Raw genomic sequence first — 23,267 nt, forward strand, 5'->3', positions numbered from 1 at the left:
CTGCACTATGCTCATATTGTTCAAGCAGCACATTGGCCAGCTCCCTACTTTCCAGCTGTAATAGTGAGGTCACCCTGATGTCTTTGTGGTCCTTGCTACGCTTGCTGTAGCAGGAGCTACGACAAAGGTTGTGTCGGGGACTTTGGCAGTTGTTTGCATCTCTGTCATTAAAAGGTTTATCAAGGCATTAAAAATGCGACTGTGTAACCGGGCACAGTCACAAAACTTATCAGGGGTTCGCTGTGGAAAAGAAACCACAATAAAGCGAGACTGGAAATCCAACACTTGGCTTTTTTTGCGAGTGTGTTGGAGCCTAGATCTCATGAGGAAGTGTTCTCACACTGTCGAGGCTTGTCAAGGAGAAGTGCTAGAGAAATGAAAAACGGTGTTATTTATGCAGTCTGCGACACAGTGCCAATGGAGTGCTTACCGAGGTTACAACAGCGCATGATTCAAAACAAGAAGATAAGGCTGGAGCCAAGAAGCCAGCTGAAACAGGCAAGATCGGAAATATTGTCCGATCCGGACCTCAACATGAACGATAAGGGTGAACAAATGTTGGGGAGGGGTGTCTTTGTCCAATTTCCATTACATATACAGGCTGTGATTTTTTTTTGTATTATTCATAAATAAAAGATTACACATATTGAGGGTGCGTGCCCCTCAGCAGACATAGGAAGTGAAGTCATGAGAAATCTGAGAAGGGTCCAGGCACCATGATGCATCCACGGTGAATCCAATGCCACTCATCATCATTCACAGAGCCCAACAATGCTATTTACTATGCCACTATTCTTAAGTTAATTTGGAACATATGGAAAGAAAAATCAATAGTATAGATGTAACAAGGGTTAAATTGGCTTGTGTATAATTCCGCAAAATTATTGTTTTTAATAGTTTTTATGACATTTATAAGACTAGTCAGGTGGAACTTTTGTTTTCTTTTTCGGTTTCTGTACATTCTTTTATGGGGGAGCAACATCTGTGACAAAATACGGTCCCGGGTAAACTCTTCCTCTTTTTTCTGATGTTCGGTGAGGAAAGGTGAGCCTACATTTTGTCATTTATATTTGGCATTTTATTTTGTCAGGTATGCTCCATGTTTTACTTTTTTGTGCTAATGTTTGCGTCATTGTAATTGCTCGCTCTTTTTTCTGATGTTATATAAGTCATCAACAGCCAGCCAGCATGCGCATTAATTACTGAAAAAGCCAAAACATGCTTCAATTATCTGAGTTTATTAGATCTATCTCCCATCTTCTTTTGCATTCTTTTTTAGTTATTAGTTGGTTTATTTCAACTTTAATCGATCTGTGTTGCGGTTGCTGCTACATTCACAGACATGTTTAGGTTATTATTATTTGTCTTTGATGTGTTTTCTTCATGCTGACAAATCTGCACATTCCAGATTTTACGCTGGAAACAATTCTCTGTACTCCCACATGTGTGAGTTTTTCGGGACACACGCCAGGCAAGATTTATGGCATCAAAGCTTTTCAAGTTCAACATGTACAGCTTCCGTGGGTTTGTTGAGAAGCTTTAAGTTGCACGGCACTGAAAAGTCGTGCAGCAGACATTTTGTACAGCTGGAAATGAGAAATACTTGCACATGAGCAATTTCTGGATTTATGAATGAAGGACGAGGCGATGATGGCATTTAAACTTTCTCACCTTCGCTTTAGGCCCATTTATTAACAGAGTATTTACAGATCTTCTCGACAGAAGAAGACATCTCGACATCTTTTAGCTGACAACACACCGTTTTCAGATCTCATAAATGATAAAGGCGAATATTCCTCGGTGCTGAAGGAAAAAAGTACATCAAACAAACATTTCAGCCGCGCCGCTGCAGGTCAGAACCGTTTGATGTTGAAGAGGAAATTCGGATGGTTAAACTCATCCAGAGTCTCAGGACGTTTTAAAGTCATTCTGCACCATCTCTGTTGGTCCTGGGGTGTGGCTGAGACTCCCCAGAAGGTGTTGCTTTTTTTTTTTTTGTGTGATTTCAAGTCCTTTGGAACTGGCGTTTAGGCTCGTCGTCCTGCATCACAGCCACGAGCGCATACTGAGACTGAAAATAAAAGCAGCTACGACTGTGCTCGTTCCAGATCACCCCGATAAAGAAAAGGTCTTAGTTGCATCGTACCCCTCATCTTTCTATTTACAGTCACAACTTTCTCCTTCAAAAACTGGTGAGAAAGCTGTGGATAGAGTGGCCAGCGAAAACATTACTATTGTGGGCAAAGTTTAGGTCTTATCAGCACCATACAAGCATGTGAATCTTATCTGGACAAGACTTCGATGTTGTCTAATCATTACCAGAACAGAGCAAACACTACATCCCTCAAGTCTGAGGCCTCTTGGCGTCGTTTGCGGTCTGTTCTGTATTCATTTATATCGACAATGCCTCTCTTTGAAGTTCTTTCGATAAGGAGGCATTGTTGCTGTCATTTATAGTGGCGAGTGACACTTCTGTAAAGGCGCTTGAAGGTCTGTTGTCACCTGCAGGGCTCTCTCCGGCGGGTTGGCCTTTCCTCCTGAAAGAGTTCCTGATCCCGTTGGAGAGGCGGTCAGACACCCGCCTCACAACCTGCCTGAGCCCGCGTTTCTTCAGCTTGATCAAGCCCACGTCATCCTCCAGTTCCTCCGTTGGCACATCAATGTTGCCCGAGTACCAGAACACCCACCAGATCAGGCTGAGGAAGATGATGATGGCACCGCCGTAGATCAACAAATCGTGGATAACAAGCCCTCCGAACACCCCCACCATTATGATCAAGACACCGAGTATGTCGTGGGCCACTGCGAACCAGAACGAGCACTTGCAGCGGCCAACTCCTCCGTACCACCTCTCTATGACTGGCTCCATCTGTACAGATGTTGACATGATGGCACTGGAGATCCTCTGAACCAGAACCACGAGCAGTCCCAAAGCGACAGGTGCAGCAGCACAGTCAAGTGGACACCTCACATGAAGCAACCTGCTGTCACGCAGATCAAAGTACAACCCACACAAGCCGTTATCAGCATGAGCCACACCAGCATGGCTGCATTGGATGTTTCAGTTGCTTCATCACAGACAAAAATAAACACCTCCCTCTTACACTTTACAGTCATTTCCCATTTTCTGCTCAAGCCTCCCGAGGGAATCGTTTCCGCCTGTGCTTGTCTTTAAGAATGGGGATCCACACCAGCCCCACCACCACGAACATCAGCCCTATAGACAGGCAGGCCGAGGCCACAGAGCGGGACGCGTCGGTCACCCCCAAGGACTGGAGCAGGAAGAGAAGCGCGCCTGCAGCAGACATCAGAGATCCCAGCACCATTGCAATGATGGGTTTGTGGAGGTAGGCCCAGCCTGGGGACAGTGCAGCCGCAGACTGAGGGTCTGGACACGGGCCGCGACTCCCATCTGGCAGCCAAGTTTCGCCAATTGTCTCCATAGTTGAAACGGTGCCCGTTAACTCTTTATTTCCACCTTCTGAGATACTTTACAAATAATAGAAACACCGGATATTAACAGCCCTCCAAAAATTGCACTGCGAGTCAGTCTCCACTCGCCCCAGTTGTTCCAGCAGCCTGTGGGGAATGGATTGCGAACGCAGCCGCCTCCCGACAGGTCACATGAAGGAGCTGCATCACCTGTATGATGAAAAAGTAAGTGTGTGCACGATGCATCCCTTATGCTCCTGCCCAGTAACCCGGGACCACACTGTAATTCCAGACGGCCCACTGCACCCACACAGCAGAGGGAGGGCTTGGATGAACAGACAGACCCGACCCACCTGTTGACAACAAAAACCTTCATACTCGGCTCACGTTGTTAGAACCCCCCTCTGCCAAAAAGATAATTAAATGAGTGAAATACTGTTTACTGAAATGAAGACGACCACATATGAAAAAAAAAAAATTTAAAAAGGGAGATTATGGTTTGTGCTTGGCGTCCTCAGACAGAAACATTATGAAGATCCAAAGTCTCGTGTACTGGATACACTTGTGTCCACTTAGCATTATTACATGCAGGTAGCAGCTGCACGAGCTACAGGCTAATCCCATTAACAATAGAGCCGCCACCTGATACAGCTGGCAGCTATGCAAGCACGGGCCCGATGGCTGCATTCGCTCAGTGTAAACGGTGTTCAAGGCTAACAAATGTCAGAGCACAAAGACGTTGTCCGGCAGTTCATATTTAATGGCTGTAAGATTGGTCAATGCCATTCCAGTTTTAAAAATAAAAATCAATTTATCTAGCAAATAGGTCACAAGTCTTTTTATGGAACATTTTATTTCCAAACACTCCAAAATCATGTTTAAATCTTCCCCCATATAATTGTATTTTACTGCCACCTGAGAAAGTTGCAGGTTGAAATTCTGAAATGGAATGTTGGACCGCATAACGGCCAACGAAACGCAGATTTAGAGCTTCGGGCTGCGGAATTAGTTGGGCAAAATTATTCGTCGTGAATGAAACGGCCTTTCTGGGAAGAGCGTCAGGCTTCAAGAGTTGGTTCCGTCGTTTTATCAAACTCCCGAAAAGTTAATCCCAAATGGATGCGATTTCTGCTTTTAAGGTCGCGCGCTCGTCACAAAAGAAAAAGGCCTGAAGAGTAGACATGTTGGAAAGTGTAGAAAAATGTTTTTTGCCGAGTCCTCAACTCAAGCATATACATCAGCACAACAAGCACGAATACCTTTAAAACCTCCTGCTGTGGAACACAATTTGCCAGGATCGACACTCCCTGACCACAAATCTTTTTCAAAGCTGACACCGTCATCCAATTTGAACTTCAGAACAGTACTTAAAGGCTGTATTCTCTCATCTCGACCAGCTTCAGGGTGCCGACTCTGCATGATGGCTCCGTTTCGAGGCTTGCCGATACACCAATTAAACAGACATTCTAAACAATATTTCCACTTCTGCCGTGACATGTAGATCAACTCTTGAGAACAAGGAGAACTGTTACAAAGCATTCAGATGACACAGCACAACCAATGAGATCATTTCAGATAAGGTTTTATAATAACGACTGTGATGAAAGAAAAAGAGAAAAAAAAGAAAGAGGACAAAAAAAAACAGCCCATTCCACGAACGAGCTGCTCCCGGTGAACTGAGTCAAATGTTCATGTTGAGACGAGTTCCAATGAAGATCATTTCACTTTAGTTCCTTTTCTTTTCATCGTCTTTGAAGCCTTGTTGGTGAGTTTGCTCTGAGCTTTTGTTCCTTTCTTCACCACAGCAGGTTTGGGTGCCTTCTGCAGCTGCTTCTTTTTGGATGGTTTCTACAACAGAGAGAAAAATGGGCACCGTCGGTCCGATCATTACAAATCATCCAAAAAACACCTAAATTGTTCCACATGGTTAGCTGAAACTAAGCTAAGTAGTGAGAGCTCTTAAATTGTAGCAGCTGTGAATAATACTGACCTCCAGTTTAGGCTTTTTGCTAGGCATTTCTATGGGAACCAGCTGTGGGATTTCTTCCTCCTCTCCCTCCTTCGCCTTCTTCTTCAGCCCTTTCTTCCCATTTGCTGTGGTATTTGGTGACTTTTTGTTCTGCGCCTTGCTCTTCTTGGCCTGCTTTTTAGTTGGCGCTTCCTGAAAGTCACAAGCATGCAAACCGTTTGGTTCCCTCGCCCGCATTAAGAAATGGTTTGATGAACGAGGCCATTAGTTGAGCGGTCTCACCTTGTCTTTGGCAGTGTCCAACACACTGAGGTGGCTCAGGGCTGAGGTGTAGATGGGCAGGGCCACCGATGTCTGGCTCTTTAAATGGATCAGCTTCATCACTGGACCTTTCTGTGAGCAAATCAGAGAGGCGCCAATCAGTTTAAGGATGGAGCACGCCCACTTTGGCTGAGCTGAAGCAAAGAAATCTGCACGTTGTGGCTCCCTTTAATTCATTTTCTTAAAACTTATTAACATCAGCCTGATTAGCGACACATCACCTTTGGAAACACGGAAATGAACCCTTGTGCGGTCTTAACATTGTGTTTACTCCCCTTGTCCTATGGGTAAAAAATGACCCGCCCTACCAAAGCCCCAAAATAAAGTAAACTTAATTGAATTTTAAATCCAAAATCTATTTTGTATGATGAAACCACCTGTTATTTATCTATTCAACTCAATACATTTTTTATCATGTATTTTTTTGTTACACAATACTAAAAGACAATCACCAGTTTTCAGGATTACACTTTTTTTTTAGCCACAAACCAACTGTCAGTTGGACCAACGGTTTTCTTGTTTTCTAAGTTTTCTTTAACATAATAAAGGTTTATTATTGGATTATATAAATGTGAAGTAACTACTTCTGAATTAATTATATTGAAAGGGAAAAAAACTGAACTTTTTTCTGGTGTTTAAATGTTTTTATAATTCACGGGTCAAAAATGACCCATAAGACAATCTTTGTACCCTAGTGGTGTACAGCCCACATGGAAACATAAACAAAAATAAAGTATGACTTTTTCTAATGATGGGGTCCCTTTAGGAAAAGTCATAACATTTCAAGTTGGAAAAAGATAGTTTAAGGTATTTTTTCTACAGGTAAACATGGTAGTGGGTCACTTTTGACCCGCAAGACAACAGGATGGTTAAGAAAGAAAGAAATAAAACCTGCACTCTAGATGAAGATAACTAATTTGTTATCTCTTCCATCTGTGTGTCTCTCATAGATCCTGTTTTAGTTTGGGTTTGAAACTCCCAAACAGTAACGCTTGTGGTTACTGTAAAGACTTTGTACGAGTAAATAAACGGCGCCTGTCTGCATATATGGTGGCTGCCCCCCAGAATGCGCCACGATCCTCGCCAATACTCTGTTTCTTAAAAAATATTCCAAAGTTTGGGGTGAATAAGCACGTGTCTACCAAGCAGCTGGGACAGAAAACAGCTGTTTGTCTGCTCTGACTGGGAGCGACAAAGTAAAAATACACTTTTTTTTAGATGCACAGAAAAAAAAAAAGAGAAGCAGCAACACTTGAAAAACAGGATAAAGATGGCACGACAAAAAAGTATTTTTTGAACTGCTAAAAAAACCCAAACAAACAAAAAAAACCAGACCATTCTCATCGCTGGCCTCACCATTCGTAGTTTGGCCACCACAGTTTGGACTGCAGCCTCGATGTTTTCCGTCACCTCGTCTGCGGTCATCCCGGCGTGGGCGACACGAGCCATACTGCAACACAGTTAGTGGGTTAAACTCACCGAGGCAGCATCAGTCCAACGGGTTAAAAAAAAAAAAAACTAAACAACGAGGAATCTATTCATCTCGTGAGAACCTGACGAAATGCATATCGTGTATCAAAGTTGTAGAGACAGGCTCCACAGGGAGAGGAGGTCCATCTGGATTTACTTTGAGTCTCTCTGGCACCTACGATACCCACGTCAAACGAGAGGAATTGACGGGGGTTGTACTGAGGTGCTATTGATTCTCCGAGGAAAAAAAAAAAACTTTAACTCAAACATTCTACACAATGTAGTTTCTTATTTTGTTTTCCTCCCAACATTTGAGGGAGGGCAAAAAAAAATTATTAAATTAAAAAAAAAAAAATCATCTTCTGTAGCCGAAAAGCACAGAACGTAAGTGGATTCTGGTTTGAGTGTAAACGGTGGGGTAAGTCTCACCAGCAGCAGCCTTTGTTGGTAACCTTCAGGATGGTGCCCTGGATGGCTCTCTCAATGTCTCTGGCCAGATTTTTACTCTTCAAGTTCACAGACAGCGGCTCTCTGGCAAAGACAGGAAACGGGGTGACATTACGGAGAGAAATTCGTCTCATATCAGCGTCAGGCACCATTACAAAAATCTTAACTCCGCCGTCCTTCCATAATTGGATTCTGCCCTGATCGACTTCATCTTTTTCGGACATTAAAGCAGACTCTCTGATTGAATAAAGAGTAATAAGTTGCATTCAGACCCAGCTCCTTGCATTTTCCCCTCATATAGAATGCACTTTGAGCAGTGGTCGGGCTGGTTCTTACTTCTTTCTCTCATAGAAGTGTTTTCCGAGGTGGGACGGCAACAGGCGGCGGACGCGGTCGTCGGAGAGGAACAGGTCGAAGTTCCCCAGAAGCCGACGCTTGGCTTCGAATGGCTTGTACTCCGTCTTCAGTACTTTGTATGGTATAATCTGCAAATTTAAAACAAAGTCTAATGTAGAACTAAACATCTAATCAAAGGTTTCTACAAGTTAGAATACACAAATCAATGGGGCTCCTAATCAAACATTGCTGTAATAATTGCACTTAATTATTATTTGACTGCAATGAATTTGCTCAAAGCAGCTCTTCATACAAACATAAACGAAGTGACTATAAATACTCAGAAATACTTTGTACGGTACCTCAGATATGTTTTTGACGCCCCTCTCCTCCAGCAGCTTCTTGTAAAACCGCTCGGTTTGCTCTGAGGTCATTTTGGGCTCATCTCTGGTGAAAAGGCAGATCTCCTCGGTGTCAGGACGCTGGCCATGGGGCAAAGGACTGAGAAAGGAGCACAGATTATACAAGTATCAATTATTTCTGCTCCGATTAGAAAATACTACCACAGAGGAAATACAACAAAAAAAATTTTTAAAAAAAGAGGGCCTATGGGTCGCTGTGAGGTGGACTCACATGCGGATGCTCTGTGCTGTTTTGGGGACCTTCCAAAGGGTGAAGAGCAGGCTAAAATGCTGAGTGTCGTCCAGGGACAGTAAGTCGCTCGTTGCCTTGGTTTTCAGGAAAGCCTGCAAGGCTTGGACGGCCTTCTTCACCTGTAAGCCAAATTCATTTCACTTACAAAAAGACGAAGAAAAACTTCAACCAATTCACACGCCGTCGAGCCGCTACGGGCTAACTAGCTTTGTGGCTAAACTCATTAGCAGCAAACAAACCAGCCATTGCTATTGCTTAGCTAGCTTATAGTAGACGTCTATACAAATCATAAGTCATGATATTGATTACTAGTACCAGAAATAACATCTTACATCAAAGTACAAACAAAACAGCGAGCGAGAAGAAACTTTTACCTGCGCTTGGTCTAACTCCACTTCTGATTTCTCGGCCATGCTGTCGGCTTCACGTGTAATGGGGCTACGCATGCGCAGAGTGCCGTTCTAGGGGGTGACGTCGACGAATACAAATTTGTCAACTTTATTTGTATGAAACATCTGACAAAGCTAAACATTAGTGGCGAAGACGTTTCCGAGTTGGAAATAAATCAAATATTAGAGTGAATTCATTCGTTGTAATTCAATTTAAATTTAAAGAAGATATTTAAGAGTAAGAATAACATCGCTGTGGGATTATTTCTCACGCGTTGTATAGCTTCATTTTGACAAAGAAAACATCAAAGTGTATAAGAAGCTTGGAGTTAAAAAAATGTGGTATTAGTGCAAGCAGTACATCCCGGTTATGATGAATATGCGCCAATAATAAAACAGAACAAGTGCAACTTTTTGTCAGCTTGATCATTTATTTTCTGTTGAGATTATGTAACAGCTGCATGTGTCCATGTGTGTTTAGACTGGATCACGAGAGTAATTACTGTGTGGGAGCTCAGTCCAGTTAAAGCATCTCACGTGAAGAGAGACCAAATTGAAACAGCAATCCTTAAAACCAAATCAAAAGTCTGCTGGATTCCTAACCACACTCTTAAAAAGGGAGAAGCACTTTAATAGTATAACTACAAGCTAACTCTGCGGTTTTGCAGGATTCTGAAATCATTCTGAATTTGATTATTTTCTTTTACCATCTTCTTCTTCTTCTCAAAACTCTTCAACACTGCATCCAACTCCATTCTAAAAACAAATGGTGTGGCCAGCCGACAGCACAGTTGGCCCTGGGAGTAAAAGGGGGGGGGGTGGTGTGGCATGTGGCTACATTAGTGGCATAGCTGAGCTCTCAATATGAGAAAGCTGACACACTGGACTTGGTCTCTCATTTTATATTGTTCATCGTAAAAACTGATTCAGTCTTGTTTTCTTCATTTGACATGATTTTATTCTCCTTCCTCCCTCCTTGTGGTCGTTGTTCTTCTCTTCAGCAAAGTTGTGTGTAAAGAGAGAGTCGGTGTTGGGGTCGGCCCGGGCAGCGTTTCTCCTCTGCGGACGAGTGGAAGAACTCCATGCATGCTGCCACTGGTGTGTTTAGTCCTTTTCCGGCACCAGCTTCAGCACTTTGCCAATGGCGATAGTCTTACCTGGTGATATAAAGAGAAACGAGGGATCACACAGTGACCACAGACGACTACTAAAACAGACGCAGGAGAATTAAACCTTCTTTAAAGGAACGCTTGAGATCAGAAATACTCCGACAGATACTATTCCTACCGATCTGACCCGTCACCGTGCTCACAAAGCACCTCCTGCCAAGACTTCTCAAGACTGTGAATTCTTATGATAAAATCAGCAGCACAAAACACTAATAAGATTTCTTTACAAGCATTTAAGGTATTCTCCTTACATTGACCTTATACTAAAGTGACTCCTTAAAGCGAGTTAGGCCATTACACCGTGGCAACCAAACATAAGGGACAAACTATAAGGTGCGTCCAACTGTGCCTTAACCACAGCACGTCACGATGTTTTTTTTTGGTGTGAAATGAAGAAAATAAACACGTCCAGAGAAGAATGTTCTCTGACCGGGGAAAAACTATTTTATACGCTTAAGTACATGTGACCGTTTTTAAATGATAGATTTGAACCGCACTCAGTTTACAGTCAGGTCGCTACTTTCCACAGCTGTGCTGTGTTTTGCTTTCTCTTGCCACTTTTGAAAAGTCATAGAGTAAAGCAAATTCAGAGATTTTCATGGAGACGTGTTCATGAGTGTATGACTGTAGTTGCTCAAAACATGTTAAAAGTCACGGAATGCGGGGGTTTTTTTTATACTTATTTTTAATTTATTTTCTGCTCAAGATTATTAGGGCAGGTCCAAAATCATAAATTTATGACGGGGTGAGCTTGAGTATATGAGGTGAGCAAAAACGATGTAAAAAGGCCTAATGAATGCATTAGCTTCGGACTAGGAACTGGTTTGCTGACTGCTCTGCCTTTGCCATGGGAAGTGCAATGATTTGCGGAACTTGGGCCGTCTACCTAAATGGCAGAGAAACAAATGGGCCTCATGCAAGAACATTTTCGTATTTTTATTCTAAATTTCTCTTACTTTTTTCGTACGAAGGTCTCGTACGAACACGCCACGTCAGATTCAACAAACGCTCTTAACTTCGGAAAAAGTGTGTAAACGAGCTGCGTAAAAGATAAATCCCACCTGTGCGTATTTAAGTTTACGTGCACAAGAATAGTAGATTTGCATACTCCAAGCCCAAAATAATACCATATAAGGCTGTGCTTCCTCGCTCCTGTGCCAGGAAGTGTTGAGTGTTGAGTCATGAGAATGTCATCAATGCGCAAAAAGAACAACTTTAGGGGCTCTGAGACGGAAGTTCTGCTTTCAGAGACCCAAAAAGGAAAATCTGTCATTTTTAGCAGTGTCAGCAGTGGAATTACAGAACCTGCTAAAGTGAAGAAATGGGAAGTTATTATGAGTGCTGTTAATCCCCCCCCCCTCCCCCCTTCCCATATCGAGACACACCCACCTGACCTTCAGCTCAGTGCGCTCCACAACAGCACGGGTGCTTTGATGCGTATATGTGTGCAGTCTATTGCTGGGTGTTTGATCGTCGTGTTTCTCTCTGGAGTTGTGGCTCTAGCAAGCTGCATATTTGCAGCAGCACAGTCCTTGGCAATCTTAATCGCGATGTCAGCCATTCGTCTGTCTCCGCAAGGATATCTACACGCTCTCTTCCAAGAGCCTGACGCGCTAAGGCATCCAAAAGTAGCAAGTCAGTGGCTGGTTACGCTTCCCATTGACCTTCTTATATACAGAGTCAAATTAACCTTCAATTAGTGCACGATTTAAAGGTAGGGTAGGAGATCCTGGATTTTGAGTCCAGCGAAGCTGCATCTTGAAAATACACAGGTAAAAAGTCCCAACCCTTTTCTTCACTTTCCCCCCAAAGGCACGCCTCTAGAGGACATGAACGCGCACGAGCACGAAGGTGCACGAGCGCTGTTCTGACAGCAAGCATCAATCGTTGCCGTATTTAGTATTTAGTTTATGCTAACTATACGTTTAATAATGGTAGGTGCTAGGCAAGCTGGCTCTAGTTTAGCTTCCTGCCAAGCTTCTGGACGCGTAATTCTTTCACGGAGCAGGGTACGCGCACCGGGGGGGGGGAGGGGGAGGGAGGAGCAGATTGCAGTTTGATAGACGGCTGTCTGTTTCTCCTAGATTGTACGTTCTAGAGACCACTAAAACTTTTCATATTTGTGTCAAAACTTTTAATTAATTGGTTACAATGGGGGTGTGAAGAGTATTTCAAGCAATATGTAAAAAAATGTTCCAGAAAAAGATCCCCTACCCCGCCTTTAAGTCAATCAGAATAATGTCTATATTTATTTATGTTTGCTTCAAAGTAATTAAATATACAATCCATTAGTCAACCCTGTTAGTACCTGAAAGAAAACGTAAAATACGGAAAAAATTGGTGAATGCGCAAATTCTCTTAAATCACTCGTACGCACGACTTAAGAAAAAATCTGTTTGTACTAACGGTTGTTGCATGAGGCCCGATGAAAGCAATAAAAAAAAAAAAAATGGCTTCATTTTGTGAAGAGTGAACCTGAAATGCAGCACCGCATCAGATCTGAAACACACCAGCAGAGCCAGGACCACAACACGGCGGTTCCAAAGCTGGAAGCTGAGCAGTGTGTTCTGGTTAAAATCAACTCTGCTTTGTGTGCCTGGTTAGTCTCATTTGAGCTTATGTGAGGACTTTCAAATGGTGCTGATGTGTATCGGCTCTCATAGTGAATGTTGCAAAAACATGGAAAAAAAAAAAATCTTAAAACAGGGAAGTTGAAGCTGTGTAGGTATTTTAATGTATGCACATTGCACTTCCTGTACGACGTCCTGCTACTGTGGTGGCTGTGCTTAGTGTTTAGGGAAAAAGGCTGCAGTGAGTCCAGAAAGCCTGAAGCACCAGTGTGAATGTTTGTGGTGCTGTGTCGACGTCACAGTTCGCAAACACAATGACGAATGCGGTGAACATAATTGTAGTTTTTGTGGAGACAACTTAAGGTGCAGCTTCGTGCAGCTGGCCACAGGATGCCCGTTCTGCACTGCTGCTACTGTTGGGTCAGCTTGAGAGCTATCCGACCACTTGTTTTCCACGGGGTCATAGAGCTACCGCAGAGCCGTGGCATCAGCCAAGTCACGTCTGTGCAGACAGTGTTTGTGATCTTAAACCTCCCTTAATTCGTTATAATGTGGGGACCACAGTGCAAAAAGACACTATGTCGATGCTTTAATATCACCAGTCTGAGTGTTTTCATTTTGACGTCACGGGTCGGCTGCGCCGTGAGCGACGCATCAACTGTAAATCCGCCTTTACACTCCTTCAATTTTTAAGCTAATAAACTCTAGTTTTTTTGCAGCCTCTTGATAGGATATGGCAGACTTGGCGTTACCTTTTAGACTCGACCACAAGACGTTGTCCTTACCTTCGTCTCGCAGCGTGAATCGTCCCATCTGAGGGAAGTCTTTGAAGGTCTCTAAGCAGATGACTCCTGCTGCCCGGAGCCTGGCGATACACACCTGGTCCTGCTTGACAAAGCGAGGTCGTGTTTTGCTTTTCTCTCCCGTCTTCTTGTCAACCAGACAGATTAAGGCCTGCGGTCAGAATTTCAAAAGTTTGATTTCAAGTCCAGTCAGGCCACAGGAGGCAATTAAATGAACTTAAGGAGGGTTGAGGAGATTCAACAAAAAAACAGAGGTCTAGCAACTTACTGTGATCTGCACTTCTTCGATGCAGGTGTGGATGTGAAGGACTGCATTGTAACCGGGACAAATGATTGATTTGTGCTCGATGATGACGATCTGAAACGAACGGTCGGAATCAGCAACATGTCAGTCTTTAAAGAGATTCTTAAGACTGCTCACAGCTTGCCCGATTCTCTCGTTAAAAACGTTAAAACGCTCAACATTTAGCGAGAGGAGAAGATTTCTCTGGAAAAACCGAACAATAAACCCAGGCTCGCATCGGACAGACTAACGACAGGCTGCCTCTTTATAGAGGTTGCATAAATGTTTTGGCCGGAAAACAGATCAGTTTGAAGCACAACCATCCCGCCCACAGAGAACCTGCTTGGACAGACCTTGACCCCAGTCATTTGTTGCTGTTGCTATGCCAACCTGCGAGAGGATGCATTCGGTTTTTGGGTGTTGTATCAGAGAGAGCATTTCACAGAGATACGGGAAGATTAAACGGAGGGGCATATGATGGAGAGGTTATTTGATTGGATTACAAGAAATAACTTAGAGCTAATGAAACCTGCTGCTCCCTGAACCTTCAATTTGAAAAGCCTGATTCCAAATATCCTTCAAGCTAATGACTCCGACTGAATAATGACTCTGAGTCTCAGATGTTTGTGTTTTTTTGGATTTTACCTGTGCATCAAAGGTGCGGCCCGAGTGGCAGAGGTTGTCAGGGCTGCAGAGGATAAAACCGGGGAGGATCTCTTCTTCCTCAATTCCCTTCAGCCTCAGCTTTAGGTTCTCCCCAGGACTTGCATCATCCGTCTCCACATCGTCACTGAGCAGGCTCAATACCTCCACTGTGTGCTGCAAGACACACCCACTTCTAAGTGCATGTTGTGAACACACGACTGGTAATCAAACTAAGACAGCGTATTTTTAGGGGTTACAGGGTTTTTTTGTGTGTGCGCTGCAGCACGAAACGCAAGAATGTCGTCTTAAATCTATTCCGAGAAGATGGTTTATTCGGCCCTTGTGGTCATGCAGAGGGGCACTCACTCTGTTTGGCATCATGACCAGCTGCTGGGCTTTACTGATGCATCCAGACTCCAGCTTCCCGAGGATGACTGTGCCCATGTCCTGCAAACGTGTGCAAAACAGGATCAGAACATTGTTGAGGTTTTCTTGTGTTTTTAAAAAGCTACGATCCCACCTAAAAAGGAACACACACTGAGGAATATGATACAGTCAAGCTGAAAGTTTTTTAAATCAAGGTTACAGTGTGAAGAGTTTGTGTTTAGGGGATGAAAAAAGCATTTTGCTGGAGGTATCATACAAAGATGACATAATGCTGACCTACAGTGTGAAAGTAAAACAATTATTTCCATTCTGTGGCTCATAATCTGACCTGGTAAAGCCTATTCAGATGGGCTCAGTTGGTTCCGTGGAGTCATTCTGGGCCCGTGGAGCATGTTCCCAACATTCAGCGGGCATAGCCGAGCGTGAGCTTTAGAAAACACGAGCATTTGAGAATCCTGTCGCTTCGCACATACATTTCGAAGGGACGGCTCAACATTTCGGGTAATAATCATTCATCTCCTCAACTTGAGTTAGCGTGGCAGCCAACAAAGCTCTGAGGAGGTTACTGAGCCGGGGTAGATCTACAGCGGCAAACAGTCCCACTTAAACGTACAACGTGTACTTTATATTTTGGTTTTGACGCAGATTAAAACGAGGCTCTGTGGTTTGGTGGATTTTATTGGTTTGAACAAAACCAGGCAGCTGTGTCTCGCTGGCTGGGATCTTTACATCAAACCAGCTTAACTGACTGCTGTCGGTGGCAATTACAGCACGGAAGTCCAGTGTCCATCATCTTATGTAACTCCACACAACAGAGTGAACCACTGTTCCCCGAAAATGTGGACAGTAAAGTACTTTTAACTATTTTAAACATCACTGAGGACCACAGGAAACTCCTTTATATATATATATATATATATATATATATATATATATATATATAATTAAAAGCACTACTTTTTTTACAATTCTATCAACTTTGCTGATGGAAGTCCACACCTGCTTACTGTATGGCTGTGTTAGAAACCGCATACTTCTCCCACTACTCCATACTAACTTTTCGAGTTAGTATGCGAGTTTGAGTAAGCGAGAAGTTCCCGGATGCAGGGTAGATTCGCCGAAATGTTGAGCATGCATCATGAGGTTACTACTCATACTCAAACTACCCAAGATGCAACGTAACGTGTCGTTGCCGATCGTCATTTCCTGTCAAAACGGCAGTTTCAAGCTAGCTACAACGAGGGTAGGTTCACTTCCTGTTTTTAAAACAAAAACACCAATTGTATCGTAATGGCTTTCCCTATGATAAAAGGCAACAAATATTTTAATTTTGTGAAAATAACCGGAAGTGCGTTGCTCACTGCGGCTAGCTTTAGTAGCGCCGAATTCGTCGGAAGAAAATTGTAAATAGCCGGTATTTTGTCATATTTTCAACACGTTGGGGATCTATACGACTACTTTCTCGCCTGAAAATGTTTCAAATGTTGCTAAAGTTTATAGAGTTTAGACAGAGAGTCTCTATTATGAGGAGAGGGAAAGCTGGCGGCTTTTTCCGGGTGGTACTGCACTCTAGGGGCACCAACGAAGCAGTGCAGAGCAGGCAGAACTCTCTGGTGATCCACCTTAGATGCAGCCATTGCTTTGGATAGAATTTTTTATATTTTTTCATTTTAATTTTCCTAAAGGCAGGATAAATTATCTTTTAAAACGGCACTTGGTTTGATTTTTTAGACTCACTAGATTTGTTTAAAATACACATTTATTGTCAGTATTGCATCCCGAGTGACGTCACGCATGTGGCATCACTTTACGGCATGGTCAGTCCTAGCGCTGAGCTAGCAGAGAGGGGTTAGCTCAAATAGTTACAGATTTCAGCACAGCCCTTTTACATACTCTCTGACTAGCCTCTGGTTTAGCTTTGGTTGTTGTTAGCGGCACCAGGTTAGCACTCTGGCACAGTGGACGAGTGCCGTAAAGCAGCCGGTCGTAATCAGCCGTGCGTTCTTCAGATTCCATTAGCTAGATGCTAGCGGAGACTGACTCGCAAATGCCAGACCTGTAAGAAAACAGAAAGCTATAACTCCCAGGTTATTGTACTTTCGATATAAATCCACATCCCTCTGTCAGAAATCACAGTATTATCTTCAGGTTTCAGCCGCTAGCGGGGACATTTTTTGAGTTATTAGCGCCAGCCCTATGGCCAATGATCATTCTGCACTCGCTCGCCAGCGCCCCCAGAGAAAATCAACTGAACTGCAGCCAAATTTTTTATAATGGGGCGAATAGGAAGTGGAACGGCTGTCTGTAAAAGGGCTGTGGTTTAGAGCTTAAGCGAAATCAGCTTCAGGCCGGCTGATTTCGGCTCGGGCAGGAGCAAAATGCATTGTGGGTAAACGCTCTGCATACTGTCTGATCGATGAGTATGCAGTATGGAAGTATGCCGTATGCAACTATGTAGTATGTAGTATGCGGTTTCGAACACAGCCTAAGTCATATGATTCACCTCTGTGAAAATAATGTATAATAATCAAGCTAACATAATTAGGCTAATTGTTTTACCCACAGCTCCGTGGCCAAGATGAAAGCGTGAGGGATCCAAGTCTTAGCTGGATGACCATTAGTACAGCAGCGCCCATTTAACTAAACCATAATCCCATTACATCAAGAGAACACCAGTTAGGGCTACTTAGTGTTAAAACTGCTACATAAGGCTCTTATGCAGCCACGGGGAAAGCGTATTCAAACAACAAAAACAACAGCAATGGGAGAGGACGACGTGTGAAGAAATGAGGTAGCTGCTGATTAATGTGAGGACTTCTAAAAGGGCTGCAGAATAACTCAATTCCACCGACACTTTCAGGATGTGCTTGAACTGCTTCCACTATCTAAACCACAGTGAGTGCCAAGAAGCTGAATTATTTTAAAGAGGAATGACTACGGCATGCAGAGGCCTGCGGTGTTTGTGTTTGAGCGTGTTTATGGAAAATCCCCCAAGAGGGAAGAAGATGACAAACCGAAAAGGGAGCAAGAGAAGACTTTGGCCGAGTGTGCAAAACCAGAAGAAATTTTACACCCACGTCTGCTGAGGCCAGAGCAGCGCAGGAGACGATCTACCACAGAATTCTGTTTTTCTCCCAGAAGAGAGGAGAATCAAAGGCTGCTCCTGCTGCTCACCTTGTACTTGTCTACGATGGGTAGTCTGACGGGTCCGTCAGTGGATCTGTTGTAGTTTGGCAAACTGTCCAGGTGGGCGATGAATGGCAAACCCCTGGTATAGAAAACAAAAAAACCCTAAGATCGCCCGCCTACACGCTGTCGTCACAAAATTTCCACTTTTTTTTTTTTTTTTTTTTTTTTTCTTCCTCAGGGAGTCAGTTGTTAGTTTGGTCAACCACAGAAGACAGAGATAATAAATCTGCTCAGACTCATGAGCTGTCGACACCAATGAAGATTAAACTGTGTGCAGCAATAAGACAAAGACCAAGTTTTTCCTCATTAATTCTGAGAAACACTGTCTTTTTCCATTTAAGGCATGAGCCGTTAGAAAAGTCAGGCCTGAAGGTGAGCGAGATGAAGAAAGAATACTGCACACTCTCCCTCCACATTGGCAACTCACAGCTGTCCTGTCGCCTCCATTATCTCCACCTCCAAAGCTTAATATGATCATCGTGTAGTTTAGCTTCATTAGTACAACTACACAGAATGAATGGAGTGATGGCCAATGTTATTATCATAATCATCCAGCTGTCTTTGTCATTTGGCTGCAGGTAATGACAAGACTTTTAGGGTGAGGTAGTGATGACGATGACTGATTGCCGTTAGGGTGATGATGAGAGCAGGGATTACACGGCTGCTTTAAAAGCTGCAGAATCCTGCTCTCTCCTCAGCCTATCGCTGTTCTTACGTGCTCACTCGTCGATTTACTGGCTTGCTTACATTTCTAATGCGGCCTATGGTTTCATACTCAAATTTCAAATAGGCTGACAAAAATGGCGTTTGGGTACGTGAGCTACTTACGTGTACCAGGGGCATTCAGTTACAGGCTCTTTGAGGTTGGCACCTGTGAGTCCGGAGCAAGGCATAAAGTAGATGTCCTTCTTCGGGTTGAAGCCTACCTTCTTTAGAAACGGCACCAGCTTCTCTTTGCACTCCTCATACCTGTGGGAAGGTAGGGGAGGGTCAAATTTAAAGAAAAGAAATCCAAAAATGTTTTGAAATCATATCCATTGGTGGAGCTTGTGACGGGAGCAGAGTGCGGGGACCATAAAAGAACCAGATTCGTTTAGCACATCCCAAATGCGGCTTGTGATGTTTTCGAAAAACTAAACACCAATGCTGATGATCACTTTTAGGTGTTTTCTTTCTGTGCGCCACGTTAATCTCACCTATCGAGACTCCAGTTAACGGTGGGGTCATCCATCTTGTTGACCAAGACAATGAGGTGTTTAACTCCTGCCGTTTTAGCCAGCATGGCGTGTTCCCGCGTCTGTCCTCCTTTCTCAAATCCAGTCTCAAACTCCCCCTTTCTTGCCGAAATCACCTAAAACAGATCAACACAGTGAGCAGATGTCTTGTATCAAACATGGCGACGAAGCGTGCTATCCAGTCAAGCTGTGAAATGAAGGTGTTTGTACGGTATAAATGGACGGAGGAGAAGAGGGTTTTGCTATTGGAGTGTTGGGAGACGTGTTCTGAAGCTGAAGGAAAAGTTTGGTTTTAGTCGTGGAGCACTTGAGTGTGACTACCGGTCCGCCTCACCAGAACTGCCAGGTCAGCTTGTGACGCCCCGCCAATCATGTTGGGGACAAAGCTCTTGTGTCCGGGGGCGTCCAGGATGGTGAAATGCTTCTTCTCCGTCTCAAAGTAAGCTCTTCCAACCTCAACCGTCTTCCCCTTGTCTCTCTCCTCCTGATTTGTGTCCAGAGCCCACGACAAGTACCTGCGACAACCACCATGAATCATTGCAATCATCGATGTTTACCAAAAAAAAAATGTGCATGTGCGGCCAATTAAGAAAATGTGGTCCAAACATCTAACTGGATATTTCTCATTTAATTCTGTGGTGACCAACTGCTGAGTGCTTTTCTCACCATGTCTCCCTGTTCTTTTCTTTCGCTTCCCTCTCATATTTCTCCAGGGTGCGCTTTTCCACCATTCCAGTGAGGTACCTTAGAAGAACGACACAGTTTAAAGCCAACGGACCAGAAATATACAGTAGTCAAAGAGACAGCCAACGATGTCATTGGGTACGCTGCGGCTGTGAAAGGCATGTGCATAATTTTTTTTTTTTTAATTCGATTAGTCGCGCAGTTGTAAAGTTAACAGTTCGAATAAATCTGAACACTCGCAGCACCGAGATCAGCCGGCACAGAACAAAAAATGGGATTACTCACATGATCTGTCCTCCAATAGTTGACTTGCCAGCATCTGACGCATAAAAACAAGTCAAAATGTTTGAAGATCAATAAAACTTTTCGAGAGTGATCCCTTAAAAAAGGAAAAAAAAAGAACGAGGATAAACAGCACAAAGGAACCAGACGCACCTACGTGACCGATGAAGACCACGTTCACGTGCTCTTTCTTGGGCGCATCGGGTGGCGGCGGAGCCACTTTTGGTACGGGCATCTCCTCTTCCTCCTCCTCCATCATCTCGTCGTCCTCTTTCCCCGCAGCACCCCCTTCCTCGCAGGCTCCCCCCGTCCCCAGGTCCTCCTGTCCTCCACCTCCCTCGCCTCCCCCGGGCTCCTCCTTCTGCTCCCACGTCTCCTCTGTGGTCATGTCTGCCTCTGTGTTTCCGTTCTCGACCGGAGCTAAAACCACGCACATTCAGTACATTTTATGTCCCGGTTACCTGGATTGTGATGGTAACTTCTGGCACACATGCGAACAAAAGAAGGGAAATGCTGATTGTGTTCCACTATGAAAATTACTGCAACATAACAGACCTGAATTTTTTTTCTAATATCTTATTATCTTCTTCAATTTTAAGATTCTTGGCAGCTGTAAAAGCATTAACACCGGAATTCCAGTTTAGGCCGGGTCTGTTCCTTTAGGCTTCTTCTGTGTGTGTGATACATTTCAGAACTTTTCAAATAACCTCGAGAGCAGCGTAGAGCTTCGCTGCATGTCGTCTGTGACTCTTGCTCATTTGTTAAAAACACAATAAATGCGACAGCTTGGCAAAGGAGCACAACATGGAAAAGAAATCCGTGCATTAATAGCCACCGAACCTTGCTGGGGAAACATATTCCCACTGTGACACGCAAATAAGCTTCCCGTTTCCGTGAACTATGAAATTACGCAGCCCAGCAGTCATGTACAATACCCATCTTCTTCTCGACCAATCGTCACTCATAATGAGCCTGTGGGAAATTGCTACTGGCAACTCCGAAAGCCACTCATGCCGTGACTTTGTCGACAGGCTCATCGAGCTGTAATTACACTGTCTTCCAGACAAGCTCAAAGAAATCTGAGGGGCGGGGGCGGGCAAATTAAAAGGAACAAGCATCTCTGTGAATATGTCTGTAAGAAAAAGGAGAGGTTACTCCAGATCGCGCTCGTTCGTCTGTCTTTTATGCCACCTCTGTCTGATGGTTTGTGTCCCTGTCTTGTTTAACTCTTCTCCAGCTGGTTCCGACCCGACCCGACCCGACCCAAACCCCCCCCCCCCAAAAAAAAAAGTGAACAAACCTGACTCGGGCATATCAAAACTGTCCAGAACAAAGTGACAAGGTTTCGAGAGTAACCAAATACTTCCACATTGCTCTGCAGGCCACACAGCAGGCCAGGGTCTTGGACATGCAGCACTTGTCACCTATCATAGCATGTGCCAGTGGGATGTCTATTTTGGGCAGGGACAAGTGAGGTTGCATCATTTTCTACGTGGGCCCATGCACATGGTTTGACCAATGCCAGAAACCCAAATATGGTGCAATAAGTGATGCTACAAGCATATATTCATAAGCTTTCCTAGACCGTATGGGGTGTCAAATATGGCTGGAGGTAAATGTGTGCGCCTCAGCATGTACCCACGCCTGTCCTCGGCTAACAACCTGCCTGACACATATCTGTAGCTTAAAAAAACCGAACACGCGGTCTCATGAGTGCACTGTGGATGCATACCGACAGTGTCTGCCACCTCCATGTTAGCAGCTGGGTCAGAGGTACCTTTAAAGACAGAAAACAAAGCATGTCAAACTTTCATAAATATTTATAAGAAAAGGATGACCATGTCTTAGATTTTCCTCTGAGTGTTTCTGTGTTATACAACAGCTAATACACTAATACAACACATGACTAACACTTGAGCCGACTTGTTGATCAGTTAGTAGAAACGCAATAACTGAGGCAGTGGCTGGACTTAACACTGCGAGTTGCAGGAAGGCTAACTTAGCTGGATTAGCAGCAAGCTAGCGAGTTAAGCTAACTTCTAGCCGGGTGTTTGACATTAACCTTACCGTCTGACGCCGGCATTTCCGCGGTGCTGGCTTGAAAGAAGCTCGGTACAAACACCGCAGCGTTGACGTTGGGGACAAACGGCTTGGCGTTCACGTTGAGGGCGGCGAAGGCAGTCGGGAGCTCCGCTTCGGGAGCCGGGGCCTCGGCATCCTCCTCCAGCTCCCATGAATCCGGGGCTGTGTCTCTCTGGTCCATGGCTGCTTCTTCCAGAGTTGACAAAGCTTATCGCCAACGTCCGAGGTGGATAATTTTTTCGTTCCGTGAAAAAAGCGATTAGTTGCTGGTGTGTTTCAGACTCTTAGCAGTACGTTTCGTGAAGTTCCCATAGCTTTGTTAAGCCTGGCTTTGATCAGCATATGGATCCCGTAGCTGACGAGAAGTGGTGCACAGCTGCTGCGTGTACTCCAAACACCGCTAGGGGGCAGCATTGAACCGCTGCTTACAATGCTGACTACTGTATTACCAATCACTCCGTTTTTGTTATTTAAGATTAAGATCAGATTTATTGTCGTGCATACCACATACACACGAAATTTTTACCTTTTTTTTTTTACCCATCCAGGTTGCCACCTGTTGACACACTCATGCAGGGTCACACACTCATAGAGACAGATGTCATACACGGGAGCAGTGGGCAGCCATTCACAGCGCCGGGGTGCATGGGGGTAGGGTGCCTTGCTCAAGGGCACCTCGGCCGAGACAAGGAGGTGGACTGACAGCTGTCAGTTTCACCAATCTCAAATGATTTAAAAAAGGACCACTCTCATCAGACTAAACTGTAATCCACAACTTAATGTGATTTATTTTAACATGTCTGAAACATAGAAACTATAACACTGAGTGAATAAATACAAATAAAAAGTTTTATATATATATATATATATATATATATATATATATATATATTACAAAGTAATATAAGATAAGAAAAAAC

At 44.0% G+C, this 23,267-nt stretch overlaps 2 protein-coding genes, 1 long non-coding RNA gene and 1 other non-coding gene across 4 annotated transcripts; 1 reads left to right on the forward strand and 3 right to left on the reverse strand.

The window, feature by feature from the left end:
- Positions 1 to 994: 994 nt before the first annotated feature.
- LOC142374129 (uncharacterized) lies at positions 995 to 5,346 on the forward strand. The gene is made up of 2 exons (XR_012768647.1): positions 995 to 1,044; positions 2,509 to 5,346. It is a non-coding gene; the product is annotated as an uncharacterized LOC142374129 (long non-coding RNA).
- On the reverse strand, positions 4,172 to 9,081 carry rsl1d1 (ribosomal L1 domain containing 1). The gene is made up of 9 exons (XM_075457663.1): positions 9,004 to 9,081; positions 8,609 to 8,748; positions 8,338 to 8,476; positions 7,976 to 8,124; positions 7,622 to 7,723; positions 7,079 to 7,172; positions 5,684 to 5,794; positions 5,423 to 5,593; positions 4,172 to 5,280 (listed from the first exon to the last, which is right to left on the reverse strand). The coding sequence occupies exons 1-9, from the start codon at positions 9,073 to 9,075 to the stop codon at positions 5,149 to 5,151; spliced, it is 1,110 nt and encodes a 369-aa protein (XP_075313778.1). The 5' UTR covers positions 9,076 to 9,081; the 3' UTR covers positions 4,172 to 5,148.
- On the reverse strand, positions 7,291 to 7,419 carry LOC142374647 (small nucleolar RNA SNORA55). Its single transcript, XR_012768767.1, has one exon. It is a non-coding gene; the product is annotated as a small nucleolar RNA SNORA55 (small nucleolar RNA).
- A 345-nt stretch (positions 9,082 to 9,426) lies between the features above and the next one.
- gspt1 (G1 to S phase transition 1) lies at positions 9,427 to 22,743 on the reverse strand. The gene is made up of 14 exons (XM_075457662.1): positions 22,333 to 22,743; positions 21,998 to 22,042; positions 20,419 to 20,685; positions 20,269 to 20,302; positions 19,966 to 20,043; positions 19,634 to 19,814; positions 19,261 to 19,415; positions 18,893 to 19,033; positions 18,050 to 18,143; positions 14,855 to 14,935; positions 14,489 to 14,662; positions 13,829 to 13,918; positions 13,543 to 13,711; positions 9,427 to 10,175 (listed from the first exon to the last, which is right to left on the reverse strand). Exons 1-14 carry the CDS (start codon positions 22,526 to 22,528, stop codon positions 10,123 to 10,125), a joined length of 1,758 nt encoding a protein of 585 aa, XP_075313777.1. The 5' UTR covers positions 22,529 to 22,743; the 3' UTR covers positions 9,427 to 10,122.
- Between the last annotated feature and the right edge of the window lie 524 nt (positions 22,744 to 23,267).

This window comes from Odontesthes bonariensis, chromosome 23 (assembly GCF_027942865.1).
Source record: "Odontesthes bonariensis isolate fOdoBon6 chromosome 23, fOdoBon6.hap1, whole genome shotgun sequence".
Lineage (NCBI taxonomy): Eukaryota > Metazoa > Chordata > Actinopteri > Atheriniformes > Atherinopsidae > Odontesthes > Odontesthes bonariensis.